This window comes from Euprymna scolopes, chromosome 6, assembly GCF_053919585.1.
Source record: "Euprymna scolopes isolate OS-2025 chromosome 6, ASM5391958v1, whole genome shotgun sequence".
Classification (NCBI taxonomy): Eukaryota; Metazoa; Mollusca; class Cephalopoda; order Sepiida; family Sepiolidae; genus Euprymna; species Euprymna scolopes.
In genome coordinates, this window is record NC_136487.1 from 119416660 (window position 1) to 119444129 (window position 27470).

General features: G+C 36.4%; 1 protein-coding gene across 1 annotated transcript in view; it reads left to right on the forward strand.

Annotated features, from left to right (window-relative positions):
* LOC145277913 (fibrocystin-L-like) overlaps positions 1–27470 on the forward strand; it is a 401092-nt gene that overhangs the window by 181555 nt on the left and 192067 nt on the right. The window contains exons 20-28 of the mRNA XM_080129971.1: positions 503–630; positions 2584–2744; positions 4562–4722; positions 5554–5689; positions 15061–15215; positions 19891–20013; positions 22284–22395; positions 24001–24273; positions 25954–26078. Of these exons, the coding sequence (XP_079986097.1) occupies positions 503–630; positions 2584–2744; positions 4562–4722; positions 5554–5689; positions 15061–15215; positions 19891–20013; positions 22284–22395; positions 24001–24273; positions 25954–26078 (1374 nt within the window). The remainder of the gene's footprint in view (positions 1–502; positions 631–2583; positions 2745–4561; positions 4723–5553; positions 5690–15060; positions 15216–19890; positions 20014–22283; positions 22396–24000; positions 24274–25953; positions 26079–27470) is intronic.

The window sequence follows — 27470 nt, forward strand, 5'->3', positions numbered from 1 at the left end:
GGAGGTTAGGGCGAATCTTGTAGTGGCTCTGATGCACTCTTTCACATCGCCTTGACCTTTGAATTGAAGTAAACTTGGAGAATTACACAACAGCAAGTAACTGTTTTCTTACCATCATTTTCATTATCATTACCATCATCATCATTAGCTTAGTCATAATCATCATCATCATCATCGTCGTCGTCGTCGTCGTCGTCATCGTCATCGTCCTCATCATCATCATTATTGTCGCCGTCTTTGTTATTTTCCGACTTACCTGGCCCTCACGAAGCAGTCATGTAAAAGAAGTGTGCGTAACTTTTACTCACTAAGAAAAGTCTACTACCACACTCCCACCAAACACCGGAAATTCCCCTTCATTGGTTACAGTTTCATCTCAATCCGTCATTATTTCATTTTTCTATTCCGTGCTATTGTATTTAATCAAATATCTGAACAATCTAATTGGAATGTTATACTTTTTTTATATGAATACAATATTTCTTTTTCTTTTTATTCTTAGATGTGTGCCGCGTTTCGTGGCGATGCTAATATAAACTTGGAAGTTAAATTCAATTATAAACTTCCGTCCGTCGCCGGTGCGCAACAAAAGACACATACTATTTCGACACACTTATCACACATAGATGAGTAAGTTATTGATTCTACTTTTGTTTTGTTTTCATATCAATGTGATTGGAAAGTAACTTCCTATTATTAACTTGTTACTTATTACGGAGAAATGAAGATGATAGTAAATATTGTCTGCTCAGTTCGATTTCCGGTTTTTGCTCAACACACGAGATGACGGTGACAAGCAAGATATGATCCCTATAAAATTGTCGTAGACTCTTGAAAATTCAGCATGTTATTACTATATATATTATGAGATGACTAACCAATTCGTATGATTTCAAGTTCGAAGGAACAGCTACAACAGGAATTAAAATACAACCTACTAAATCCTGATTCTCACAGCTGGTGAATTCTGGACGTGAGGACACTTTAGAAGAACGATATGCAATAAAGATGAGGGCTTCGTTTTTTTTAGCAATAGCCCTTGGCATATCAACGGTTTTTCATAGGGTATGACATAAAAGGTCTACTCCACAAGATAGCCAGCTACGGAATAACTGGGCACGTATTTTTAATTATTAAATCCTTTCCCTCTGATAGGCTTATAAGAGTAGTCGTCGATGGACAGAAACCAGAAGCTCATAGTATCAACGCTGGCGTCTCTTGGAGTTCCATTCTGAGCCAAACTCGCTTCCTGATTATTAACGGTTCTTGTCTTGGGGAAGCGGCATGTTCTGACAAGCTTCTAAGAATAACCTTCACTTCTGGTCTAAAATGGAACACATACATTAAATCTGTTGCCAAGATTGCTGGAAAAATGGTTGGATCACTCTACCACTCCAGTAGGTATCTCACTGCCGATGCAATCCTCTATCTGTATAAGAGCCAGGTACATCCTAGGATGGAGTACTGTTGCCATATCTGGGCAGGAACTGCTTGGTGTTCCCTATCTTGCCTTGATAGAGTTCAAAACTGGCGTCGAAACCTAGTAGATAATACCCTTTTCTCTTCCCTGCAACCTCTTTTCCACAGAAAAGACATTGCGAGCCTGTCTCTGCTCTATCGTTATTTTTTTATGGCAAGTGCTTATTTGAGCTGAAATCTATAGTCCCTCTTTGCCAGACTTTCACAAAAAACATTTAACTGGCTACAACTACTATCAACAATTTCCCCACTCTCTATCTGTGCCTAAATCTAAATACATATTACATTTCCAGCTTACTACAACATGGTTGTCTTCAAGTCCAATGTGAATAACTTTTTGTTGAACCGTCCCCTTAAATAATCAAACTGTACCTAACTTACACCATTACTGATTACTACACTACAAACTTACATTCATTAACTCTTATCCTCAAGTGGCTTTCAGGCCTTGATGAGTGGTGAGTACCTCGTAAAAAACGTAGCACTGAATAAACCTTTTTCAACTTTGTAAAATCAGATAGAATTTACGTTCTACTCGACAGTTTAAATTCTCCCAAATTCCTTTAAAATGTCGAAAGGTCACAAATAAAATTAATTCTTTTCTCCTTTTTACTATTAAACAGAAACTTTTGAAAGTAAGTAATTGTTTATGAATGAACCGAAATGCATTCTGGTAGACTTAATTTCTTAAATTATTTTTCTGGGAGACTTTTTTTTTACATAGGCGTCACCACTTATCAAGGCCGATAGGCCACTCAAGGATAAGGGTTAAAGAGTGTAGAGTAGTCAAAAGGACAATATAGTAATCGATAGTAATGGAAGTTCGGTAAATTTGTTAACTTAAGTGGAACGGCTCATCAGAAACTTGTTCACGTTGGACTTGAAGACAACCATATTATAGACAGCTGGAAAGCAGGAAAACGGAAGACAATTCCACAGGCGTGCAGTTCTAAGAAAGAAGCTTTGATCATGGAATCTACGTTTAGGTTTAGGCACAGATAAAGAGTGTGGAAAATTATTGATAATGTTTTCAGCTTTTACTTTAACTTTTAAAAATATCTTTTTTATTTTACGCTTTTCTAATTCTTGCTTTTAATTTTCCAGTTGGAAGTACATCTGCTTTGATATTTTAGAAGCGGTCAAGGTCAAAGACGCAATACTCCATTTGTTGGATTCGATCAATATTAAACGACTTTCCACCAACGATGATATCTACATGGATTCGATTATTTTAACAAGAATTCCGCAGCAAGATGAAGCTTTGGGTAAGGAATAATCCACAGAATCGATGTAGCTCAACTAACACTAATCTATATAATATATAATGTAATATAATATAATATAATAATAATCTATATAATATATAATGTAATATAATATATAATATAATATATAATATAATATATAATACTTTGTTTATTCCTTTCTTAGTGTTGTGTTGTCTATTTATAAAAGATTGTTATGTTGTCGTATCATAAAGAATTGAGTGTTTGATTATCTTATTAGAGTTAATGTCGGTGTGTGTGTGATCATGTATTTTCACATACCTCTGCTTCTTGGTCCATCTGGAACATCGCGTTTGGGAGGGAAACTTGATACCTGTTTTTGGGGACGAAGATTTATTTCACTCCAAGACAAGAAATTGGTTCTATAGTTTTTTATTCGCCTTCCAGTTTGAACGCAGAAGATTGGAAAGTGAATTTGGCCTGTTTTCTTCTTCTAGCTCTTATTTCTACCACGTCAGCGTTCGTCCCCCCTCCAGCGAAGGGGAGGAGACAACGGCGTAGCCGTCCGCTCTCGTCCAAGTCACAACCAAATCTCGATTCAACTAACCTGATCACATGACTCACACGCAATCCAATCAGCTGATCTTGACTTCCAGTCAACGTGTCTACACTATAATTCACTCACTTTCTCTCTCTCTCTCTCTCTCTCTCTCTCTCTCTCTCTCTCTCTCTCTCTCTCTCTCTCTCTAACATTAGTTAGTCCGTCTGATACGTTTGAAAAAAGTCCAAATACAAAATATGAGGGCCAAATTCCTTTTAAAAAAGCCAAGTTCGCAAAGTTTGGCTTTAAAAAGGTCAATCTAGTAACCCTGGAATAGAATATGAAAATTAGCTCTCTTTGATGTTGTCTCGTTTTCGGATATCATTATAATAATATATGATCATTGTTGTAATAGTGTGAGAAAGGAACTTGTAGTTATTTCGACGTGCAATGGTTTTTTGCCAAAAAAAGAAGTCAGCGAAACGAAGCCAGAACGTTTAGCATTCCAGCCTTAGTCGTTATTTATCTCTCTGGCATCGTTAACGTCTAAGCTACTGACTAATAGATACGAAATATTAAAAATGAAGCGGCTCTGAGCTATGAATGTTTCATTTTGCGTATGTGCATAAGTAACACCAGGAGTAATGTTTATTCAACTTAGCCTATCAAGGGCAACTGTTTTTTTTTATTTTCACCCTTTAGCAGCAATTTTTGCCAGCTAAAAACCAAATCGAATGTGCGTTACAGATCCAAATACAATATATATCAAATTTCAACTCCGTAGACCAAATATTCAAAGAGGAGTTTGATAGAGACTTTTCGCACACACACACACCGACAAGGTCACTTAATTTCCGTATACTAGAACGTTTTCTTATTAAATTCTATGCAATTATGCAGAATGTAGAAACTATGTATAAATAGAATTCAACATAATAGTAAAATGAAATAAACCATCCAATAAGAAACCAGAAAAAATGAATAAGTAATTAATTAACGTTTTTAAAGGAATATGTGATTTAGTTAACCTTCACGTAATCGCTCGCAAATCCATGACTGAGTATATTAAAAAGTTCGTTTTGATATTTCTTTAAGTAGAAAAATATGGTTTTAATGTTAATATCAGAGCGAGAAAAAACTCAAATGGATGTCAATTTTTTTTTGGTCACCCTGTATTATAATTCACATTTATTTATTACTATACTAAATAAAAATAAACATAATAAATATTCCATGTGATAATAATATATATAAAATGTATAATATTTTCGGGTGGTCTTATTTTAGTGTCTGTTCTTTCTTTTTTTTATTTTAGTGCTAACAAAGGCTATGGTACGGCAGTTACCTCCCTTGAGCGACAGATTAATTGTCAAAGAACTGCAAGTGACCAAACTTGGTAAGAGCATGTATAAAATAGCAATGGAATCTTATAACTGCACTGCTGATATACCACTTTTCGAAACATTACCGAATACGGTAAGGATTTTTTTATCAGTAATTAAATATTATATTTGCTACTTAAATTTTACTAACAGGAAAATATATAATTTTTTTTTTTTACAAAAAGTGCTCAATATTCTTAATAGAGCATGTAGTAACCGAATGCATAATATTCTGAATAGAGCAGGTATGTTTAAAGGAAAAACCGATATTAATGTTTTCTTATACAAGAAAATTTTATCGGCGTTGCCCGGGATAGGAAGTGGTATATAATAATAATAATAATAATAATAATAATAATAATAATAATAATAATAATAATAATAAATACTCAATATCGTAAGAAGAGCAGATCTGTTTAAACACAGCTTCATTTCTTCTGTTTCTTTTATATGGCCCCGAGCAACGCCAAGTAGCCCTACTAGGCTATTATATAAAGAATAATTGATGTTTGTTTAATAGTTCTTGACTTTTAGCTGGACACATACAGGGTGTCCACAAAGTCTGGCTGCATAATCTACACGGTGCCCACAAAGTCTGGCTGCATAATCTACACGGTGCCCACAAAGTCTGGCTACATAATGTAGCCAGACTTTGTGGACACCCTGTATGTGTCCAGCTAAAAGTCAAGAACTATTAAACAAACATCTACAAAGTTTGGTATATTCTTAACCAATACTGCCCCAAAATCACTTTTTGGTGTTCAGCGGGGTGAGGTTTTGTCGGTTTCGGAGGTGTGGGAGTTTAGTCATTTCCAGCTTTATGGGTGTGTCTTGTGTATGTGTTATTTCTTGCCTAGGCGCAGATATATAAGCATGCAAATCTCCTTTATGCGATAGATTATTTGCTACAATATTTTATTTCTAGCTCACACCAGACAGAAACGAGAGCGTGACAACAGTTCCAGTGGATCAACTTCCGGCTGGCGTTTGGCGTCTACAAGCTGCAAGCCCTTCACTTGGCGGTTCATTCAGATTGCAGTACGGCAACGAAATTAGTGCAGGTAAAGTGCTCTAAGATATTCCAAATTAAAGGTGTTTTGCTAAAGAAAGCTGACATGCAAGAAGAATTCCTCAATTTAGGAATTTAGAAACTCTCCAGAAGTAATGTTAAACATCACATGAAGTTCACAAATCCCGTACAATAAGAAGCCGGTCGCATTCAAGTCAAATTCTGTTAAAGCGTCAAATATTTTGATGTGGATGTATTATAAACGGAATTCTCCACATAAAAATAGATTAAGCAGAGAGGAAATTTTCATTAAAAGTTCAAATTAGGAATTTGAGCTAACATGTCCAGGAAGTTGCATCACAGGTAGGAAGTCTCCAGTGACACCTAGCATATGAGCTGATAAAATATTGTCTCCGAACTACTGTTTTTGGACAGCGCTATCTTCTCCCATGAGGGATAGGTTGAGGGAAGACCACCAAGGCATTATGAAATATCAAGGTATATAGGTATACTATAAAACAATGCAAAAAGCAAATAATTATTATATACTAAATAATTGTATACTCTAATTATTAATAACTTCGTCTCTATGAGACTTATAAAAAGACTAGCGTGCGTACCCGGCGTTTCCCGGGTGTTTGGAGGTGTGTGTTGAGCAAAAAAAAAAAGTGATAGTAGGCAGACAGGATCGAACCCGTGATGTGAAGGCGGAAAAGAAAGTGAAAAAAAACAACTGACGTCTTACCTCTACTCCATGACGTGATCGGAAGTTTGGAACGTTGAAATTAGTAAAGACATTTCAACCGATACGATGACTTGTAAAAATGGCGGCACAAAAAAAAAATCGACCCTCCTTGTAAAAAAGTGCCCAGTTGAATGTGAAGGAATTAGTGTTTTTTTAGCTAATTTTTTGATATTTGTCGTCCGAAGAGTCGAGCTTCAAAACGATAGCGATTTCATGAAAATCTGTCGCTTCTGTCGAAAGTTTTAGGCATACATACATACATACATACATACATACATACATACATACACATATTTAAACAGATGAGATTTAGATAATAGAAGATGTATCATTAACGCCTTCGTCCCGTGTTGTTGTTGTTGTTCTTCTTCTTCTTTATCATCATCTTCTTCTCACTAGGGTGTTATTTTAGAAGCGACCAACTTTAAATTGAGAAGTCTACTTTCTTTAATTGTAGATTTAGCAACTATCGGTTATTTTGAGTTCAACTTGGTTTGCTAATTCATCATGAAGAAACTGACAACAAAGCACCATTTGCAGATCGGGCAAATTTATTTTAAAAATCATTTTGAAACATTTAATGAACAAATAATTTCACAAAATAGACCTGTCAAGTGGCCATCGTTCATGCTATTTAACTCCTATGGATTATTTTCTTTGGGCATATGCTGATATACCAGACTCTTGGAAGACAACATTCGACACGTCATAGCCGAAATTCTTAATTTTAATGCATAGAGTTTATGAAAACTAAACTTCTAAACTACGCTATATATGTGCGGGCCGCAGGGTTCAATGTTTGTTTGTGTGTCATAGAAATCGATATGTTAATAGCTAAAACATCCAAATAAGCTATGATAAATATTAAATTTTGCAAAGAATCGTTGTGAATTTTCTTTCGATACTATCTAGGATCACTAGGGTCAGTTATTTGTCAGGTCCGTAAAATAACTTAAATATATAAAAACATAAAGAAACAAAATTCATTTTTTTTTCAAATAAATTTTATTCGTTTTATTAAACCAAAATAACATTAGACGAAGAATATCTCGTGTATTTAAAAAAAAAAAGCGTTAAACATTTGACGTGCTAGTTTAGGTATTTTTAAGATTTAAAATAATTCGAATTTGTTAATAATTCAAATTCGTTAAGATCTGTTAAATTCATTTGCCGTTTTACAACTGCCTGTGAGCCACATAGTTTTTAGTTGCGTGCAAGCGACTCTATAAATCACTATGTCGGTCAGTCTGTCTGTAACACTTTTGTGCTTGGCCTATTTGGTTAAGATCAAAGGTCTGTTGTTAATAGGTGCTGTTCTTAGCTTTTTAAGCTTTTCTTGACCTTATAGTCGGGATCAAAGTGCAGTGTCTGTTCCGGCAGATACTGAAAGCAAAGACCATATGTGGGGGGGAGGCCCCACATATAAGATTTTGCTCAATGTTGGGGCAACCCTTCATACCAATTGTCACTATCCAGCTCCCCTATTCCCCGGGGAGCTGGTCCCCATTTCCCCTTCAATCCTCACATTAAAAATCGGCCTTGTGCCTAATTTGCTCGGTGGGGCAGCAAATAAATACCCTTTCCTTGGCCTTTTGGCCAAGATCAAATTGTAGTATCTGTTCTTACTACACGCTGTACTTATGTTTGTAACTTTTCTTTGGCCACATGGCTAAGATCAAAGTGGAGTATCTGTTCTTAATAGATGCTGTACTTACGTTTGCAACTTTTCCTTGGCAATGGAAGGGGAAACCCTTCCATGCTAAGGCATTTTTAGTCGCATGCAAGTCATTCCATCGGTCGGTCTGTAACACATTTACATTTTATTTTTTTTTAAGCAAGGGGTATGGAGTAACATTTTTGTCCCCCGATTTATCAAAGAGGGACCTATGTTTTCAATGTGTCCGTCTGTCCGTTAGTCCGGATGATTGACGGATAACCATCCATTAGCTTTTCCTGAAATGTTGTCACAAATTATATTTTAATATATAAATGTGCATAGTAAATTTTTTTTTTCTTGCGAAAAATCCTGTTTGCCTGCAGGGGCTCAAAAGGGGTCAAAAATTGCCAAAAATGACACTTTTTGTCCCGTAATATTTGATCCATCCATTAGATTTTTTTAAAACTTGCCCAAAATATGGAGAGCATTGTTCTTAATATAAATTCAGTATGGGTGACTCTGGAAAATGTCTGGTTTACATCTCCCAGGGATTTTTTTGTGCTGAAAAGCCCTTTCTTCTGGCGCGTTTTTCATATTTCTCAACAAAAACTTGATATGTCTATATAGTGGTATCCCATGGTGCTGAATGCAAATATACATGTGTTACGGTGTAAAACTGCATGGTTTGTCCATTGTCACTGGTATTCAGCATTCCAAGGGGCTCATAAGGGGTCAAAAATATACCAAAATTGAAAAAAATTACACTTTTTGCCCCATAAATTGTTACCTATCCATTAGACTTTTCTCAAACTTGTCAAAAATGTAACTTTTCCTTTGCCACATGGCTAAGATCAAAGTGTAGTATCTGTTCCGGCAGATTCTGCACTTAAGATAATTTGTACCAGTCAATGGAGGGGAAACCCTCTATACTGGGACAATTATTATTTTTGGTAACCAGAGTGACCCCTTTTAGGGGAGCTGGTTTTTACCTCACATTAAAAACGGCCTTGTGCCTAATTTGCTCAGTGGGGGAGCAAATAAATACCATCTGTTCCGGCAGATACTGCACTTAAGATAATTTGTACCAGTCAATGGAGGGGAAACCCTCTATACTGGGACAATTATTATTTTTGGTAACCAGAGTGCCCCCTTTTTGCCTACTTTAAGGGGAGCTGGTTTTTACCTCACATTAAAAACGGCCTTGTGCCTAATTTGCTCAGTGGGGGAGCAAATAAACACCATCTGTTCCGGCAGATACTGCAAGCTAAGACTAGCTATGACTAGCAAAGACCAGATGTGGGGGCAACCCCACATGCTTGACCTTTAACCAGCTCCCATTTCCCTCCTCTCGGGAGCTGGTCCCCTTTTTCCCTTCCCGCTCCCTTCACTCCTCACATTAAAAATTGGCCTTGTGCCTAATTTGCTCGGTGGGGGAGCAAATAAATCCAATCTGTTCCGGCAGATACTGCAAGCTATGACTAGCTATGACTAGCTATGACTAGCAACGACCAGATGTGGGGGCAACCCCACATGCCTGACCTTTAACCAGCTCCCATTTCCCACCTCTCGGGAGCTGGTCCCCTTTTTCCCTTCCCCCTCCCTTCACTCCTCACATTAAAAATCGGCCTTGTGCCTAATTTGCTCGGTGGGGGAGCAAATAAATACCATCTGTTCCGGCAGATACTGCAAGCTAGGACTAGTTATGACTAGCAAAGACCAGATGTGGGGGCAACCCCACATGCTTGACCTATAAACAGCTCCCATTTCTCTCCTCTCGGGAGCTGGTCCCCTTTTTCCCTTCCCCCTCCCTTCACTCCTCACATTAAAAATTGGCCTTGTGCCTAATTTGCTCGGTGGGGGAGCAAATAAATACCATCTATTCCGGCAGATACTGCAAGCTATGACTAGCTAGGACTAGCTATGACTAGCAAAGACCAGATGTGGGGGCAACCCCACATGCTTGACCTTTAACCAGCTCCCATTTCCCACCTCTCGGGAGCTGGTCCCCTTTTTCCCTTCCCCCTCCCTTCATTCCTCACATTAAAAATCGGCCTTGTGCCTAATTTGCTCGGTGGGGGAGCAAATAAATACCATCTGTTCCGGCAGATACTGCAAGCTATGACTAGCTATGACTAGCAAAGACCAGATGTGGGGGCAACCCCACATGCCTAGCCTTTAACCAGCTCCCATTTCCCACCTCTAGGGAGCTGGTCCCCTTTTTCCCCTTCCCCCTCCCTTCACTCCTCACATTAAAAATTGGCCTTGTGCCTAATTTGCTCGGTGGGGGAGCAAATAAATACCATCTGTTCCGGCAGATACTGCAAGCAAAGACCATATGTGGTGGAAACCCCACATATAAGACCTTGGTCAATGTAGGGGCAACCCTTCATACCAATTGTCACTACCCAGCTCCCCTTCTCCTCGAGGAGTTGGTCCCCATTTCCCCTTCACTCCTCACTTTAAAAATCGGCCTTGTGCCTAATTTGCTCAGTGGGGGAGCAAATAAATACCTCAAAGTGTAGTATCTGTTCTTAACCGATGCTGCACTTGTTTGTGACTAATAAGTAAATGTGTTACGAACCGACCGACGGAGAATAGTTTTTTTTTAATGCATACCACAGCATGGTTTTTTTAGTCATGTGCAAGCAACTCTATAAGTCACTCAGTCGGTCGGTCGGTCCGTAACACATGTACTTTTTATTTCTTTTTATATTTATTATATCACTATTTATTGGTTTTCGGAGTTCCTGAATACGAAAATAACGTTTCAAATTCCCTAAATCAAATAATTTTTTGTGATATAAAGTGGGGGATCACTTTTCTGTATTAATTTAATGTAAAATGATCACCCACTTTACAACCAGTCAGTCTCAAAGCCATTCAAGTCATTCTCCAGGTCATTCAAGTTGTTTTTGAAGGATTCCAGTTATTTTTTTAAGCATTCAAGTCATTCTTAAGGTCATTAAATTCATCCTTAAGTTCATTAAAGTCATTCTAAGTCATTTACTTTTTATTTATTTAAGTCATTTCAGCCCATTTTTCGGTCATTTTAGTTTATCTTTAAGAATTTCATGTACATCCTACATTCACGCATTCATTCATTAAACGAGAGCATGCGACTAATGGCTATCGGCCTTGTTTATTAACAACATCAGGTTATTTTTTTTAGATACTTGAACTCATATTGCAAATTGCAAAGTATCTTTCAGAACCCACCGCGCGAAGAATTTTTTTATTACTTGAACTCATATTACAAGTGTTATTTTTAAACGTTTCTTTCAAAGCAAAAATTGTAAACATGACTATATTTGAAATTTTGGTGCTTATGCAGTTTAGCAAAGATATTAAAAAAACGAAAATAAAGTAAAATCTCTATGATGTTCGTGCTCGTTATGGAATGAAGTTATCAAAAAACAATGTCGTTTAATTTGATTAAGTCGTTTTTTTATGTGTGTGTTTTTATTACATTTTTACTCAAAACAAGGCACAGTTCCACTTTGATGTAGGGAGCTACTATCAAGTACAGGAGCTGCAGGGATACTATGTAGGGAGTTGAGCAGCAAGATGTTAGTTCACATTACAGGGAACTTATGCATGTCAGTACAGTTGAGAAAGCAGGAAACCGGAAGGGAATTCCAAAGTCTAGCAGTTCTGGAGAAAAACTATTAGAATAGAAGGCTTTTTTACATCTAGGGATCTCCACTGTGTAGGGGTGGAACTTAGCTGCTTGTCGGATTTGTCGGGGGTATTTACATCGAGGGGGCACAAGGACTAGTAGTTCGTCGGAGCATCCATCATTAAAATTCTTGTAAAACAGGCAGAGTTTGTTTTTATTGTTGTTTTTATTTTCACAGAGTAAAATCAAATTTAAAACTCAGCCCTATCGCAATGAATCTCTCTTGGCAATTTCAGTTCCGGGATGTGGGCGCCAGGGGAGGTAACTCCATCAAATTCTTGAACTTTATCGAAGCGCGCATGAAGTTCTAACAATTTTATTAGTGAATTTTGAAACGATTTTTTGAAAGAAAGAAAAAACAGAAAGAAAAAAAGCAATACTTAAAATTATTGGAAACTGTAAAAAATAAACTCATCAAATGTCGACAACCTTCAAGAATTAGATGGAATTATATCCCTTGGTGCTCCCCACACTAACTAGTCGAAATTGCCAAGATAGCTGACTATAATTTGATTTTTCTCTGAAAAAAAAAATCGTGATCGAATTAAGCGATTTTTTCATGAGAACTTCATTCCATAACGAGCGCATACATCATAGAGAGTTTTTTTTTATTTTCATTTTTTAATATCTTTGCTAAACTGCACAAGCACCGAAAAAAATTTTCCGAAAATACTTTCCGGCCAATTATATAGTTCCACACGATTAACGCTGGGCGAATGTCTCTTGTAAGAAAATGTATTTAAATATATCCTTTTTTTTTCTTGCCTCCACACGAGTTTTGTTTTCATTTATTTTCTTCATCAAGATTTAGGCATTGCAGGATGACCGATATCCAAGCGATCTCTTGGGACTCGGCCCTACGAGTGGCATTCGTCCACTGCATCGTATGACTCGTCAAGTATCGGGACCAAAACCCTCTGATGTTTCAACTGAGATAGGTTGAAAAATGAAAATAGTTTGTCTTTTTTTTTCTGGTTTCAGTGAACTTATTGATTGATGGACGATTCTGTATTAATTGATGATATAAAAAGGTCGGGCAAGTAATGGCCAATGTCAGTGTCTTTCCAGTTCTAAAAAAGCAAAGAAAGATCATGCTGTCAGGTCGATGACTATCGTCTCAGTCTATAAAAAGAAAAAAAAGATTGTTTTAATTTTTTACCAATGATAGAATCTTTATTGAGATTGAGATTTGATATCTACGTACAGATTTGAAATTTATTAAAGATATTACGTCATAAGTCTGGGATTCTTTTCTTTTTTTTTTCATATTCTCGAAGACTTGCATTTTTAATTAAACGGTTAAATTCTAATCGATATTGTGTTTTTGTTTCGGAATTTTTCAGATGACGATTAATAATTTGGATTATTTGGATCATTTAGACTAATGTTAGACTGTTATTCTAACAACGTTTCAGTCGATGTAACCCCAGACCTTCTTCATGTGCGTAGTGTTCAACTTAGAATCTACACAGAATTTCAAACTGAACCGTTTATTTAATCCATGTAGATATAATGCTCTGGTTCCGTCAGCCATGACCTGATAGAAGTCTTAAGTAATCCGTAATTTTATTCTTAGTATCGCCCGTATTAAGGATTGAACCTTCAACCTCCAGAAGGCAGTCGTTTAGAATTGATTATCGCTTAGCACTTATATCCATTGCGCCATAGGTCTTGGCTGACGGAACGAGAACAAACTACTCTCGCGGATTATATAAAGGGTACAACTTGACATCCCGTATAGATTCCCGAGTTCGAGAGAAAGATTCTCAACTAGAATACGAGGGGTGTGCAATAAGTAATGCTCCTGACCCACTTCCAGTTGTCTGATCTAGCTGAAATTGTGTATGTGCAATGATTTATATCTCTATGGGTTATGTGGCATATTACAGCTCTGAACTAATTGTGGTTTCTGTTTTACAGGTGTTTGAACTGAGTTAGGTGTGAAATGGAGCCTGCTGAATGTCGAGCAGTGATCCGGTTTTTGTATTTGAAAGGACGCACACGACAAGAGACTTTTGATGAAATGAAAGAAACTTATGGTGATAATGCCCCATCATATGACCTTGTAAAACGCTGGCATCGTGAATTCAAACATGGCCAGAAGTCTGTAGAAACTGCTCCCAGACCTGGTCGCCCCCTTCTGCCATTGATGAGGCATCTGTCCGTCAAGTTGAGGCTGCCATTTTGGAAGATCGGTGCAAGATGTCAAGATTAGTACAGGGTCTGTGGAAACTATCATTTATAACCATTTGCATATGCATAAGGTGTCTGCCAGATGGATTCCTCGGTTGCTCACGCTATTCCAGAAGTGAGAACGCGTTGAGTGCTCGAGGATGAATTTGGAGATGTGCCAAGAAGATGAGTCAAAGTTTTTCAAAAGACTGATTACACAGGATGATCACTATGATCCAGAGACCAAAGCCCAGTCAATGCAGTGGAAGCACTTGGACTCATCACCTCCAAAGATGACACGGGTGCAGCCCTCCGCTGACAAGGTCATGCCCACAGTCTTCTGGGACCAGGACGGAGTAGTGATGACATATTTCCTGGCAAATGGTACCACAATTACAGGAGCCTATTATGCTTCACTTTTGAGGAAATTAAGGGAAGCTATCAAAATCAAGAGGCGGGGCAAGATCAGCAAAGGTACCCTCCTCCTGCAGGACAACGCTCCTGTCCACAACTCGCATGTCGCCAGATCCTCCCTACTTTCTTGACCTTGCACCCTCTGACTTTCACCTCTTCTCAGCCATGAAGTTGTTTTTGAAAGGAAAGCGTTTCCCAGATGATGCAGCCTTGATTTCTGAAGTCACGCTGTGGTTGGAGGACTAACCTGGGGTATTCTACAAAAACGGTCTCCAGAGTTGCATCAAACGATGGGAGAAGTGCATAACTCTGGGTGGTTCCTATGTAAAGAAAGACTAAAAACTGTGCCAAGTTTCGTTGCTCTACTGCTATGGGAAGTGGGTCAAGGGCATTAATTATTGCACGCCCCTCGTATTTTAATTATTTCTGAATTTTGGAGATCGGGATTGATAATTTATATTATTTGAATTATTAGAGCTACTGCTCTCGCCTTCGAAGCTATTCCCACAAGGTTTCGACCGATGTAACCTCCGGCCATCTTTAAGCATATCTTGTTGAGCTTAGGAAATCTTTCGAAATTCTATATAGATCACCGAGTTTGACAGAAAATTTTCCGAGTTCGACAAGATGCATTCGAAGAAGATGCGAGATTACACCGGCTGCCGAAACGTTGTGTGGATAATAATCTAAGATAAGAAAACTAGTCCGAATAATCTAAATAATTGTTTGTTTTTATACTTTTATTTCATTTCCATTCAGATATTCCCGCTTGGACAAGTGAAAGCGAAATGAAATATTATCTTGAAGCGATGCCGACAATGGGTACAATGGCGGTGAATATTGAAGGCAACTGCACGTGCAAATACTACACATTAGAATGGCTTTCTAACCCGGGTCATAAAGATGTATTGAAAGTAAGAGTTTAATAGTTTACACACACACACATATATATATATATATAGGTTTTATCGTTTATATATTTACGTAGATATTGTTGTTGATTTTATATATATATATATATATATATATATATATATATATATATATAGTTTTTATTGTTTATATATTTACGTAGAGTTTGTTGTTGATATTTAAACGACATTAACGTTAGCGTGTCCACCTAGGAGATCAGGTGTTTTTTTTTTTAGAAAATCGCCTATTTTTTATTTGGATGTAAACAAATCATATTTTATTTTTATTCATTTAAAAGCTAATCTACGTACATACCTGTTTCGGAACATTACTCCTTTTCAGAGTAATTTGACTGTTATTAGGAATCGAACCTCGGACCTTATGTATTTCAGTCCAGCGTCTTAATCCTTTACGCTATGATGCCATAGACAATTTACTGCTTAGTTTTTATCATTTATATATTTATGTTGATTTTTTAAACGATATTAAGGTTAGCGTGTCCACCTTGGAGATCGGGTGTTTTTAGAAAATCGCCCATTTTTTATTGGGACGTAAACAGATAATACATTATTTTTATTTATTTATTTATTTATTATTTTTTAATTATTTACTTTATTTAATAATTATTATCTCTTCTCTATATAAATAAAATGAACTCATTTTTTCACGTCTGATTTTGACCTTAATAGGATTAAAAATCAAGATATTTCATGCAAATATAATATGCACAAACGGCAGAACAATATCTGAGGTGTGTTATAGGCTTATTATTTTTCAAATTCCTCGATAATCTTAGATTTCTATACTTTTTCTGCTGAGAAGTCACGGCCAAAATCGGTTAAGATCAATGGAAGTGGTAAAATATTTTCTCTCTAATAAATTCCTCCTCCCCCTGCCACCACTTAACACCGTTTGGGGATCGTTCACAAGGAACAGTTGAGAAGAGAACACCGGTTTGGCTTCGTAGTTCTTTCATGTGAAGTTATTTAAAATCACTAAACTAAGCTGCAGTGCTCTGTGGCGTAGTGGTTAGCGTGCTGGACAATTCACATTATATTTTCACGTTCGCGCCGACCTACCGTAGTCGTTTTTTTTTTTTGGAATGGACTTTTCTTGGTGGCCGAACTGTTAACGTTGCAGATGTTTTTTTGGGGTTTTTTTTTTCACACTTTATTTTCCTACTTTTACTCATGACTCCGGGTTTGATCCTTCCTATTTACCTACCATAACATTTTTTAAAACTCCCCCCCCCGTCCCGGAAACAAACACTCGGGCAACGCCGGGTACCCTCGCTAGTTTATAATAATTATTAAATACCTACAGACACTAGTGTTTCATCCTTTCGGAAGTCATCAGTGCAGAGTGTTACGATTAACACCAGTCGATAGATTCGAACCCGGCGACAGAAGTCATCCCTGGCTCCAATAGCAAGGACCTAATTCATTCACCTACCGTTAACCGCGAATGTTGAATTTTAAACATTCATTTTTTTAAATGTTTTTTTAACGTCTGTCAGAGTGATCTAATCATTATATGATTTAAATAAGTCTTCATTTAAAGGATTCTTCAATACTTCTTAGATCTCTTCGCACACACACACACACACATGCACTATACTATCTAGTTCTCAAAATCCCTAGCTTCACTTCAGTTACGTTGACGATACCTTGTTTAACAACGAAACGAAAGCGGACTTTTTTTTTTTTGCGGCCCTCGATAATATTCATCCAGCCCATGAGTCTACGGTTGACAAAGAAATTAATTCTAGTTTTCCTTTTTTCTGTTGTATTCGTTTCTAAGACTTCTTTAGGATATTCCACTTCTGTTTATTGCAAACCTACGTTCGTAGGTCTTTATAATCGCTAAGACTTTTATTTTGTCCCCCAAAACGACACATTAATTTTATTAAGACCTTTACACATATGTCCCTACTGACTTGTTTAAAGCCCTATCTGGATGATGAGATAAACTTTATCACTAAGACCCGATGTAACAATGGTCTACTTTGGACATCGTAAAATCTACTATAAAAAATAAAGTTTCCAATTTTAAAGGTACAGGAACTTCAGTAGATAGATGTCCCGTTTACCTTCGCTTATCTTGGCTAGGTAAGATTAGTGATCGATTTGCCAAACAAATTTCACTGATTGTTTAACAGTGTTATTTTGCGTCGATTCTTCGTATTGTGTTTTCCATAAGATCTATGCTGTCTTCTATCCGAAAAGATGTCCCCCATCATAATAATTCGATTGTTTATTTACTTAAATATAGTTCTGGAATGCACTACATTGGGCGGACATCACAAGCCTTGGATTCCCGTATCAAACAACACGCCCCATCATAGATTAGACACGCATATTATGCACCATCATATGCTTTGCATAATACCCATGAGCACTTAATAAATAACTGTGCCTGTGCCTTGAACTTCAGTGTCGATTTATTCTCTGTTTTGAGCAGGCCACAATCTTTCATTTGAAAATTTTAGAAACCATCTATATTAAGTCCTTGAGATCTTCTCGTTGCAAACGAGGAGAAAACCTTATAGGACGTAATGTAGTTTCTATATCATTCTTTCACTGTTTTGTTCCTCACTTGTTCCCCGCCATATTTCCATCTCATATATTTTTCTTAATCGTTATTAACCTTGATTTTAGATCGGTTAGGCGAGATTCGAACCGGCCAGCTAGCTTTTTTATTTTTTAATTCATCGTGATTAATGAATTGTGTACACAGCTATTATTATATTTTGTACTCCTAATATATATATATATATATATATATATATATATATATATATATATATATATATATATTACAAAGTATAGGCTTGATACAAACGCTTTTAAGTATTATAAGAATGTTGATACAAGTCTCCATATTTCCATAAGATCCTCAAAGTTAATCAACGTTAAGTTTGGCTAATACCATATATGTAAAAATACCATAGTATCATTTTAACGTTAAATAAACTTAGCGCATAATCGTTTACGCAAACGCGTAGCTCTTGCACATGTGGGCTCTTATCAATGAGCGATTAAGCAAACAAATCAATAGAGAAAAATCTTTTTATACATACGTTGTGTGGAGTGTTTATGCGTGTTGGTCTTTCTTTCATAGTTACTTCTTGTCGCTGTTCATGACTGTCTTATGGTTGTTGATCTTCGTTTGTTACCAGGGGTCTCCAAACTACGACCCGCGGGCCAGATCCGGCCCGCTAAAGTCTTTAATCCAGCCCACTGAGCTGTTATAGGAAACGTAACAATATTCAGGAAAAATTTAAAAATGGAAATGTGAGAAAATAGTGTAATGGTTTTTCTTTTTCCTTAAAAAAAAATGTTTGAAAGAATACAGTTTTGGAGAACCAGTTTCATTAAAAATCAAATCTAATTAGCAAAACAGTATAAAACACGTTCAAGCCATTCGTTTTTTTATTTATTTATTTATTTATTTTTATTTTGGCCCGGGCAGCTCTAATATATCAACAATATGCCCTCACTCCCCGTTCGAAAACTTCGAGACTCCTGAGTTAAATAAACAAAACTAACACTTGCTGAATTTTCGAGGGTTTATTTAGAGAGAAAAAGTTTACCCATTTGGGAAGAGACCACGTAACTAATTACTTTTTCACTTAACTTAAGGACGGAAATTGACAGACGCAGACGAATAAACTCCGTTCTCGCGCCCGAACATGTGAGGTCATCTCTATGTAATTTCATTCGACATCTTATTTCTACCGCGTACGGACTCCCGCTTCAATCACGCCGCTGGGTATATTTCTGTTTGTCGCCAGGTTATTCCGAGATGTACTAATGTAACTCTCGCCAAAATTCGTACTAGTTGACTATTCTCACTTATGTGGCGGAGCTCCACAGAGAGAGTATACGATCTTTTTTTTATTACTTTAGATAATGAGTAGGTCAAGCCTTTATATGTGATCGACAAAGTTGATAAGTATATAAATAAAACGATTTGAAGTTAGAAAACAGTTTCGATTCAAAATTTCCTAATGAAGTATGCAATGTGAAGTCTTATTAATCAGAGATTTACATCCTTATGTGTATAGGCCAATCATACGTAACTAATGGTCAAGGAAATTTTCATTTTTATGACTGAACTTATGCGATCGTGATCTGAAAATTGCATCTCTGTTGCAAATCTTGACGGTGTGCGACTCTAAGCAAAAAAAAACCTCTGTCACGGACATGCGTCATAAGCATAGATTCGTCATTGAATTCGTGGCAAAAATGCATTAAAGATGGTAGTGATTATGTAGAAAAATAAATTTTGGAGCACAAATGGTCACTCGTTCCAATGGTACCGCTCCCATCTTCGTAGTTCTTCAACTTTTTGAGCTAAGAAAGTAGAAGTATTTACTTTTCGAACGACCCTCCGATGGCAAAGCGCGCTCCGGACGCCTATGCATAGCCATCGTTCATCGTGGGCAAAAGTGCATTGGAAATAGTGGTGACTATGTAAAAAAATGAATTCTGGAACGCAAAAGGTCGTTCTTTTTAATTGTGTCACTGTCGCCTTCGTTGCTCTTGAATTTTTTAAGTTAAAAAATAGGAGGCTTTACTTTTGGAACGATCATCTCATTATAGATATTCTTTTTTTTTTTTGCTAAGAAATGTTACTTGTTGAACTGATAAAACTTTCTGATTATTTAATTTTTAGGTCATCACAGATAAGTTGACAGGTATTAACGTGACTTCCTCGATAAAGATTACACGTTATGGCGGCTACATCATGAGACCAGTTCCAGGGGAACATTTTAGAACAATACACGGAAAACCACAGGTATGTATAATAAAACAAAAACCTTAATAAATTTAGAATCATATAACCACTATTAAAACTGTATATTAATTATAACTTGTTAGGAGAGTAGATGTCGTGTGTATTGTTTGCTTGAATATATACTTCGTGACATAGATATAAGTTAAATATTGGCAGGCAACGTCGGAAAGAAAAAGCATTCAATGGGATGCACACACGCAAACGGATTCAAATGTTAAGAATCGGGATTTCCACCATTGTCTAACGGGATGCAAAATTTGACCCAGAAATATGTGAACAGATATCGGTCAAAGGTTGAGACAAAGGAAATATTAGAGATATCAATGGGAAAGAATGTGATTATAAATAAAATCATCACAGAGGAAAAAAAGTCAGTCAGAGACACAGAGAGAGAGAGAGAGAAAGAGAGAGAGAGAGAGAGAGAGAGAGAGGGTGCGGCACATTTCACCATTTCTTCACTGCTCGACAACCGTCTAGCCAGGCACCCCTCGCTTCTTGCTGACTTCCAGTAAACGTCAAAACAGAGAATAACTATTTTTCGCAGAAAAAGTTATTGTGAAGGTGAAATAAAAACAATATATATTTTTGTAGATCAACTGTGTTGTGATTTTTACTTTGGTGTTAGTGTGTGTATAGACTTTTTATCAACGACAAAAATGCATGTAAACATTATATAGACTAGACAAAGACATTTTGAACCAATAGATACAGCAATTATGTAACGTATGGAGAACATAGTGCATGTCAGAAAAAAAAAACTCATGCAGATATTTGTGATCTAGTACGATTATGGCTTTTAGTACAAGATTGCTTGCTTTTTTTTTTTTTTTTTTGGCATCCGGTTTCTGCTCTTTATTTTTCTGGATAATAAGATATGAACGGACGGACAAGAAAGCAATCCTTAACATGAAGGATGGAAAGTTTCACATTATCTGTGAGTAAGATTATTATTGATCAGAAAAAGTCATATCTTGCTTGTTACTTTCATCCCGTTTTCGGAGCGGAAACAGGAAGTCATAAAGACCAGACAATCTTGACTATAACCGCGATTATTTATTCTTATATTCGGTCCATACCACTACGATGACGTCTATCTCGTACGAAGCAGTAATGGAAATACATTAGATAATCTTTACAAGCTGAAGACCTCCATAAAGATCATTATAGGCGCCAAGCTGACAAATAATGTCGCATGTTGAAACTGTGCACACGCGCAACCACACACATGACAATTGGTACCCAAAACGCGGTGAAGCTGTCAAAACTGATATCGCCGAAGTGAATATCAAGTAATTGATCCCTACAGCTTCCGGGGTCTGAAGAAAACAAGTCATATATATATATATATATATATATATATATATATATATATATATATATATATATATATATATATATATATATATACCAGAAAGAAAGGCAAGCAAGCAGGCAGAAAGCAATCAGAAAGCAACATTATACGAGCTCGCCGTACAATCCGTCCCTCCTGCCCACCCTCTCCGGCTATAGCTTTGGCGCATGCGCACGGAGCAAATAATATATTTTTATTTTTATAACAAACGAATTTTGTGTTACGAGTTATCTCTGGCTGACGAAACTACCAGCGTTCACGTGACTACACCACAATAGTACCTTCCTAACCGTTAAATTCCACTTATATATACATATATATATATATATATATATATATATATATATATATATATATATATACATATATATATATCCAAGAGGGAGAAACTAGTGGTAGATGCACCAACTTAGATGTGATAACAATACTCCATGCATGAGTATCCTGTAGAGGTACAGGATACTCTCAGTTGTTAGTAGTCTTTTTAGCACGATAAAAGGAGCCCGACTTCTTTGCAGCAACCTTAGCAATGTCCTCAATGTATTTGTTCTAGATCACATTGCCTACGAATATTAAGCCGAGTAGTTTGAACGAAAGGATTCTTAGGTAGAGCGCTATTTGTCGTGGATATCGGTGGTTGGACAGGAGTATTGTTAAAGGAGAGCAGCTTAGTTTTATAAGCATTAAATGTTACCATCCATTTACGGCCCCATTCCACTACGGTCTGGAGGTCATTTTCTAACGATTCTGCGATTGCCTTAGATTCAGGTACATACATCAGCGTTGTATCATCAGCAAATATACCCATCTCGAACACAATATTATCAGGGAGATCAAATAAACTTATTTCTCGTAAATGCTGTAAATAATGAAACTTATCTTAACTGAGTAATTCATAACTCGTTGCATTTCGCTGTAGGTGACTGCTTTTATCAATGACATCATCACAGCCACCGCGCCAGGCAGCGATGCATCATTTGAATGGAAAACGGCGGCTACACCCACCATCACAAATGTGTATCCTTCTCAAGGTAAGTCTAAGACTTCGGTAAAGTTTATTTGTTTCAATCATGTAAATTTCTATGTTTATGGAGGTATAGCACCATGCTGTATTCTTTTGAATTACACGGAGACATTTCAACATTATATATATTCATAATAATAATTTCCCTCATTTTCGATTACTTCTGTCCAACGATCAACTACCTTTAAAAACTTCATTTTGATTTTTAAAAGAAAAACGATTTCTGGTCATTTTCTTTTTTTTTTAGTTGGTTGTCATTTTCAAAAATGTTTTTGCTTAAGTGATTCTGAAAGGACCGGAAAAGATAGTAGTTTGATGGAGTAATATTAGGTGAATAAGGCGGATGAGGCAAAATCTTCCAATTGAAACACATAACCTTTTGCTGAGATAGTCTTGCTGTATGGGGTCTCGCATTATCATGCTGAAGCACTACACCCTAATTGATTTGTTTGTTGTTTTTTGTTATTGTTTTATGATAGAACATTTTTAGATCATCCAACTGCGAACAATATCTTACTGCTGTGATTGTTCAGTTACGCTTTAGTAACGGATAATGAATTAGTCCTCTCATGTCCCATCATAAAATTAGCATAACGGTCTTTGGGTGTAATCCTTGTTTTGGAACAAACTGTGGACTTGTTTTTTTTTTTGTCTAACCATTGTCTTTTGCGTTTGATATTCTTGTAAAGAATCCATTTTTCATCTCAAATCACAATTTTGTGCAATAATGTTTCTCAACGATTCCTAGAAAGCAAAGATATGCAAGCAGTCGTTTTTGTTTTTTTTTTGGTGGGGGGGACACAGTTTTGAAACTTTCCTAACTCGTGAAGCCATGAAACGATTGTGGTATGGTTTGTATTTAATCGTTGAGCTTATATCTAGGTTACACCATATCCAGTTTTTTATATCAGGGCTACACTATACATTAACACGTACCCTTATTTCGGACGATCTCTCTTATATCCGTTTTCTTTATATTCTTATCTCTTATATCCGGGTTACATTATATATATAATTATAAATGCTGATATAAATGCTTTAATAAAGAATATCGTTAATTGTACTAACAAAGCGAAAATTTACATATCAATTTCGCAAAAAGTTCACGTGATCTAGATCCTTATGTCTTGAGGATGTTCTGGAAGTCTTGCTTGACTGCCACTAGAAGAGAAAGAGAGAGAGAGAGAGAGAGAGAGAGAGACTGAAACGATCGCGACTGTGAAAAGCGTCAAACAAGAACGGCATCATAGATGTGAAGGCCATGAAAGAAATGGCAATTTGTCGAAACGCATCAGCCCTTTGGCGCCCAAACTAAAACGATAGAAAATCCTCGTTCTGAATTTTGCACATGCATAGAACGACTATTTCTTAATGTCCGGATAGGAGAGTGCATTCTCTCGTTGACTAGTAATGGTTCTCTGATTTGGTGCAAGGGAGATTAAATTATATTTCCTGAGACATACTGGTAATAGATAATTATGAATTCAATAAAATAGAGTGGTGTTTGTTTTTCTAGTGATGTACTTTTAACAAGGGATATCATTTTTTTATTTGACATTTCAAATGAACATATCGATTTTGGTGCATTTTCATGTTTTACTTATTATTGCAGGTCCAGTTCCAATCAACTTAACTATAACTGGCACACAATTCAACAATACTGTAATAAGCAGCAACAAAGTTACCATCGACAGTCAAGATTGCAAAATCCTCTCAGCCTCATCAACACAAATTGTATGCACTCTCTTAAGCTGCTCATTGGGGGTACACGATGTCAGCGTTGTGGTTGATGACAAAGGAACAGCTCTAGCTGATGGGAACCCTGTCCAATTTACAGGAAAAGCCAAAGTCTTAAGTGTGAATCCTGATCAAGGCAGTTATGAAGGTATATTTTTTACATTATTTATTACCCGTTTTCGCAACAACAAAAAAAAAAGAGAGAGAATTTGTACAGTGTTATCTCCTCTAAAAATAGTTTTACCGATGAAATCGTTCATAAAATTCACAATCCTTTTTGCAATCCAACCATATTTAGTGCAAATAAACTTGGTGAACAAGCCAAGCATACACAGTTTATGCCTGGCTAGTCCACCAAGTTCCAGTAATAGATCCCAACATTTTTATTTTTATAACAAACGAATTTTGTTTTACGAGTTATCTCTGGCTGACGAAACTACTAGCGTTCACGTGGCTACACCACAATAGTACCTTCCTAATTGTTAAATTTCATATATATATATATATATATATATATAATAAATTGTAATTATATTGAATTGAGGCTTGAAATTGCACTAATTTTAGCTGTAATTGTCATATTCAGTTGAGGAATTGTTTTGACCGACATTATTTTTTTAGATGAGTCCAAAAATTGAAACTACTCTTCATCCATCGCAGCATCACTTGGTCTGCGTCAAACCTCTTAATGAACACTGAGTAGCACTCATTATTCATCATGACTGACATTGAATTGTAATAAAACAAAAAAAAAATGATGGGTATTTCTTATTGACACTTGGTGGACAAGTCATGCATATACTGGGTTATTTGCACTAAATATGATCGGATTGTAGAAAAAAATGTGAATTTTATTATCGATTTCATTGGCGAAAGTTGCTTTTACTTTATTACTGCCTTCACCATGACACTGTTTTAACTTTCGGCAACCTACATCCAGCGGTGTAGGTCTCTAAAATAAATAGAATTTTGTTATTTATATGTCTTTGATTTTCTTTCATTTTATGACCGTTCGCTACAAAAGAGTATAGGGTGAGGTCTTATAGTCCATGCAAAGACCAAGCTTCTATAAACTTATGTAGTTGAAACAACTGTTAAATGCCGTTATATGATCGTGGTCGTGTTAATAGAAAAAATTAGGGGTTGGGTCAGGGGACACCGAACGGAAACTACTCAAACCGTATGATATTCAGACGGGTCCTCTTCCGTGTTTTTAGCCGACGATACTGGATTGAGGAAATATCTGCTTGCGCGCCGTCAATAAAATCTGTCTAATCTTTCTCTCTCTCTCTCTCTCTCTCTCTCTCTCTCTCTCTCTCTCTCTCTTTCTCTCTCTCTCGCTCTCTCTCTCCCTTTCGCTCTCTTACACACATGCACTCTCTCTCCTCTTCTCTTTCTTTATCTCTCTCCCCCTCTCTCTTTCCCCGTATCTCTCTCTCTCTCTCTCTCTCTATCTATCCTTTGCTCTCTATCTCTACCTCTGTCTCTCACACACGTGCATGTGATGTGAAGTTTCAATTTTGTTCTTTTTAATAACCTTTTTATAAAAATGCCAAAAAGTTTCGTCGTGGTTTTGTGTCAATGGACGAAGGAGAAACCTGGGTTCACGGCGATCACGATGGCGACGGCGGCGTAATCATCAGCCTCCATGCGTTTTATCAACAACTTGAATTCAGAGCAATAATTATTCTGGCGACGAGAATACCAACCCACGTACGTAAAAGACTTTATACGCCCATCGATGAGAGTGTATATACAGCAATAGAAATATTATGTTGTTGTCTTTTGTTCTGACTCGTTTTGACGTTCTTCCTTTCTCTTTTGCAAGGTGGAACACCGCTCACGATCAAAGGCTACGGATTCAACCGTGAAATGGTCGTAAAAATGGACGATGACACGTGCGAAGATATGGATATTACTTTAAATGAAATCAGATGCATTACACCACCACAGGTAAACATATTAACATTCAAGAGATTAATGTAGTTTGCTTGAAGCATTGCCTATATGCATATAAAGATTATTTAAAGAAGGCAATACAATGCAGAGGTTGCATCGTATAGAAAAAGCTGAAGCCAACGAAGACATATAACAATGGAACAAGCTATGTAGATTCACATTTTATTAATACAAAATATATGAATTTTTAAAAACTATTTTTTTACTTACATTGTGTCTTACTTGCATCAGAATGGTCAGATGGAAGTTTCGGTGTAATTTCTCTTCCACAAAAAATGATTTCAGTTCAAACGTGCATACAGGGACCATTGTGAAAAACGTCAGCAGTTTCGCAGAAATTGAAAATGACTTGGAACTAATTTTATTTTGTTTTGAAATATATTATTATTCATTATTAAAATTTATTATTATTCATTATTAAAATCTATAATTGTTCATTATTAAAATTCACCAACATAAAATAACATGCAATTGTGACGCATAGTTAACAAGAAAAATATGTGAAAACAAAAATGTACGACAAATAACGGTGCTTGTTCAGCTCACGAATCATTATACTTTTCGAAAGATGGTTTTCAGGATAAATTCAATTTTTAGGGTATCTTGTGTCTATTAAATTGTTAGGTGACAGTACAGAATAATTAAAAAAAAACTTCTTATATAAAGAATGACTTTCTAAATAATAATATTATTTATTCAGCACAGACCGTAATCTGCAAATGTACCTAAATAACTTTTAAGAAAGGCAAAAAAATGATGTCTTTTATTGATTTGCATAGGTTTTAAGTTTAAGAACTGATGTGAAATGGGTTTTTTTTTTGGGGAGGGGGTTAGAGTTTGTATTGTTGTCTCGGAGGCTTGTAAAAAAACAGATTCAAAATGGCTGACATTTGTTAACGTGAAGATTCGAATGTCGTATGTTTTTTAACAACTGAAAAATCGCTCAAATATTTCGACTGATTGGTGACAGTTATAACTTGTATTTGTTTTATATTTCTACCCCTTTTTTTCTCATTAACTATACTGAACAATTACAAAATAACAATGTAAAGGGTCATTTTACCACTTATGAAGATCCAAAGGACACTCGAGGATAAGGATAAAAAGACTATCAGACACACGGCAAGATAACGCTGTGATTTGTAATAATGGTGTCAATAAAGCAGAATTTGATTACTTAAGACAGTGGCTTAACAAGACTTTGTTTACATTAGACTTGAAAACAACTCTTGTGATCATCTGGGAAGCAGTCCAGCGATATTGTGTCTCACAGACGGACAGTTTTATGAAATGAACTTTACTCCTGGAAGATGCATTTGGTTTTGGATAGATAGATAGATAGATAGATAGATAGATAGATAGAGGGTGATAGAGGAGGGGGAACTA